The sequence below is a fragment of the Lupinus angustifolius genome, chromosome LG02 (assembly GCF_001865875.1).
Source record: "Lupinus angustifolius cultivar Tanjil chromosome LG02, LupAngTanjil_v1.0, whole genome shotgun sequence".
Classification (NCBI taxonomy): Eukaryota; Viridiplantae; Streptophyta; class Magnoliopsida; order Fabales; family Fabaceae; genus Lupinus; species Lupinus angustifolius.
In genome coordinates this window covers 19,966,778-19,970,745 of record NC_032010.1, presented here as the reverse complement: position 1 = coordinate 19,970,745, position 3,968 = coordinate 19,966,778, and the positions used below count along the sequence as shown (strand labels likewise).

At 30.9% G+C, this 3,968-nt stretch overlaps 1 protein-coding gene across 1 annotated transcript; it reads right to left on the bottom strand.

Annotated features, from left to right (window-relative positions):
• Window positions 320-1,909, bottom strand: LOC109329203. The gene is made up of 3 exons (XM_019562874.1): window positions 1,491-1,909; window positions 751-1,197; window positions 320-690 (listed from the first exon to the last, which is right to left on the bottom strand). The coding sequence occupies exons 1-2, from the start codon at window positions 1,707-1,709 to the stop codon at window positions 757-759; spliced, it is 660 nt and encodes a 219-aa protein (XP_019418419.1). The 5' UTR covers window positions 1,710-1,909; the 3' UTR covers window positions 320-690; window positions 751-756.

Below are 3,968 nucleotides of genomic sequence, written 5' to 3'. Positions count from 1 at the left end.
CTTTTCAAGTCTTCCGGTCCATTTGTAACCTTAAGTTTTGGAGGGGAAGAGAAATAAAAGATTTTAAAGTTATTTACAAGTATATTTCATAACAATAAAACTTTTATTTATTTATTTATTATTTCTCCTCTAAAATTCAACTACTACTTTAACATATGGATGATAAGTTTTTCATGTTGGGTTTTCATTCAGTGAAATGTCTGTCTTTATTTTAACATGATATGCAATTAGCTTTTGTTCTTTTGTTGGAAACGTTGCAAAAAGAATGACAATTATATCTCGTCATGAAGCTTCAACAAAATCCTCTGCAACATATCGAAGTGACCCTGTTAAGGGAAACACGCTTCTCATTACTGGAAAAGAAGATTACAATTCAAATAGAACATTTGTTACAAGTTGAAGAAACATGCATGCAACCTCTTAGAAGAGGGTTGTCTTGCTTAACTTCAAATACAGATTTCTACTAACATGATCATCTAATAACATACATAAATCTAGGATGATCAAGAACACTTATCTCACATGTAGATATACATATATTCATATTATGATTATGTTATACTAGGTTAGTTTCCTATCAGTCACCACCCATTCCCACTCTTTCTAACAGTTAAGTTATCACAACCACCCATTGATTTCAACTTATAGTTACAATAAATAGAAATTAATATCAGTGAGTGATAAAATGGTCTGATGATTAGGGTCAGAGTTTAAGGAATGGAGTGAAGGAGTTGTGGTTTCGAGTCTCACCCGTAATTAACACAAGAGTCTGCACCTTTTTCTCTTCAAGAACTTGGAAGGGTTGTGATCTGGTGGATGCATGAATTTGCAGTTAGGACAGGAAGGTGATAACTTGCAAAGCAGTACCAACATGTGGCACCTCATGCAAACTGATGCAACCATCTCTGTGTTATCTCCTTCTGATATTGATAACAATGATGGAGAGTCCTTCTTGTACTTGCTTGATGCAATCAACAAATCACGTTCAGCTTCAGAACTCTCTTCAATAGAACCAAAATTCTTCTTTTCTCTTGTGTCATAACTGTCTTCTTTCTTCACCAGTGATTTATATGTTAAGTTCAGTTCAAGGTCCAAGCTCATTTGACCATGAGATGGTGGTTCAGGTTCAGGGCTTCTTCTTGAGTTTGGTGTGTTGCTAATTATCGTTGTAGTGTCACACAAGTGTATGTGCCCAGACTGCAAGAAAATGAAAGATTAGATTAATTCATGAGAATCAAAAGATATGGGACAAAACTTAGGTGTCATTTTTAAGTACTTGAGATACTGTTTTCTATTAAAGTATAACATGTGTAATAATTCAGTTAATCAAGTAAAATATAACACGTGCAACAATCTTTACATATATTAAATATATTATTTTATTTCAGAACAACAGTCAAAGCACCTAAAGAATGATACCTGATATATTAAATATATTGTAAGCTGAGTTTTCTAACAAGTTTGAGTATACATATATAATAGATACATACCTGAATGCTGAGGTATTGTTGCCAGTTATGTGAAGGCAATGGTGTCTCAAGATGAAGTTCTATGCCAAAGATTGATTTTATTTTCTCAGTATTTGATTGATCCTTGAACAACTCTTCAGTAAATGGTTCTTCCCACTTGCCCTTCTTTGGTGAAGGTTCAAGTTCTGAAGGAACTTCCACATTTGGGTTCTCTCTCAGTGCTTTGTGTAAAGAGATCATAACTTCAATATTCAGAGTCTCTCCCTTAAAGTTGTATGTGCTTTTCTATCTAATAAGTTTGAGGTAGTTATATTCATTAGTAGGTGGCACAGCATTGAAGGTGGAAGACTAGAAATAGGTTGTAGAAGGGTCTATTCCCACCTTTGCATAACGTGGCTCCACTTTACGAGTGAGTAATGCTGCTCACGTTTACATTTCAGTTATTATATGATTGTAACATATATATTGATAGTATAAAAATTTATAGTATTTATTTTATAATTTTTGTATTACTTTTATTTCAGAGTTAATTTAAAAATGAATTATAGTGCAAACAACATTTGTATTATCAATATATACATTTTTCAATTCTTATAATACAATAATCAACATTTTTCAATTCTTATAATACAATAATCAACATTTTTCACTACATGAGATCCATTATTGGACAAATTAAAATTATATGTATAAACAACCAATTTAACTTCAAATCTTTATTAGTTTTTTTTCTTGTTCTCTACATCATGTCCTTAAATTACAATTGTACGTACTAGTGAATACTCATGGTTGAAATTATTGTGTCTTACATTCATCATAATGTTGTGGATTGTGTTGTAATTTGGGGTGTCAATTTTTTTTTTGTGAATGATAATTTAAATATGAAACCACATGATGTTGTTAATGTGATTCTCCTAATTTCTTTATCTGTTGATTAATAATGAAAATATGATTTTAATGTTAGGATAGTGATCACAACCACAACACTAATAACCGATTCAAATGGTCATAAAATGGTTTTTCCAACAATGTTTAGGTAATCAAATATTATCATTCCTAGCCAATAATTTAAGTCAAGCATACGTAATTAGATTGCTTAAGTATAGAGTTAGAGATTCCATCTCTATCTTTGTTGTGAGAGTAGATGATATTTGTAATACCCCAACCCTATCCTTCACATAGCTTAGTGGTAAGATTTAATCGAATCATTGTGTATAAGTTTTTTACGTCATGAGTCCGAGTTGTAGAGGCTCTCTCTAGGATAATAAAATAGAGTTGGGATTATCTTCATTAAGAGAAATACTCCTTTTATATTTATTTAGAAGAATAAAAATGAAATTATAAGTGTAATATAAGGATATAATTGTCATTTCATTTTATTTTCTATCTTGTTTTAGACCGCACTTCTCTTTCCATTATTAAAGAGGAGTCTGGCTGAATAAAATAGTATATGAGTATTTAATTTTAAAGGATGACATGCTCAGTAAAATTTATGGGTACGTAGGAATCACATATCAAAGTCGAGGTGTTATAATATCTTAATGAATCCCAAACTATAAAATTCTTAGCATTTATGATTTGGTGTTGCGTAAATATTTGAAACCAAGGACATTCATAGGGGATAAAAATCATTTTTCTACTAATAAAATATTTTTTACAATTCCATTTTTTTGGTCAATTTCATACATAAAAACAAATTTTATATGATATTCAAACCAAACATTAAATTGATTTCAAAATTTGCTTTCTTATAGAATTATAATACCTTTCATGCCTTGTCCACTGTCCCTGTACGACATATGTAGCACCACCGAACCGAAACAACAACGTATTATCTTGGTTATAGTGAAGTTAGTTAATGTGGCTCTTGTAGGATAAGAATCCTCTCCGGGACACCCAAATTATTATTTTTGCACTTGTTTTAAATAACAAAAATATCATATCATTATATCTAAATAAAAGTGTCACAATTTTCTGTTTTTTCATGTTATTTGCGAATTGTGATGCACTGAAGATGATACTACTCCATAACATCAAGTCTAGACAAAAAGGGAGAGTTTTGGTGCTTTTATGAGTTATAAAAGTCGGTGAGGGAAGGAAGATGTACAACTATTACCCATCCATAATTTTTCTGTCCCTATTTCGAACCGATCAAATTTCAAAATATTATTAAAATATTAATTTTATTTTTATAATTTTTCTTTTTAAATGAATAGAACTTTGTGATTAACTTGATATACCAAATAGAACATGAATGAAGACATGTGATCTTATACGAGGAAAGAAATATATGGAATGGATCATTAATGTTGGGAGTCAGCATCCAGTTGAAGGAAGGTTTTGAATGCGTATGGTTCTTTAATGTAGACAATAACTCCAACTTCCAAAGTTAGGTCATTCAAAAAATTTAAAACTTTAAAGCTCCCCAACACCCTCTTTAGCTAGATGCAGATCTCGTCATGTACTTACTAGTTCCCCAATAATATACCAAGCCAATTA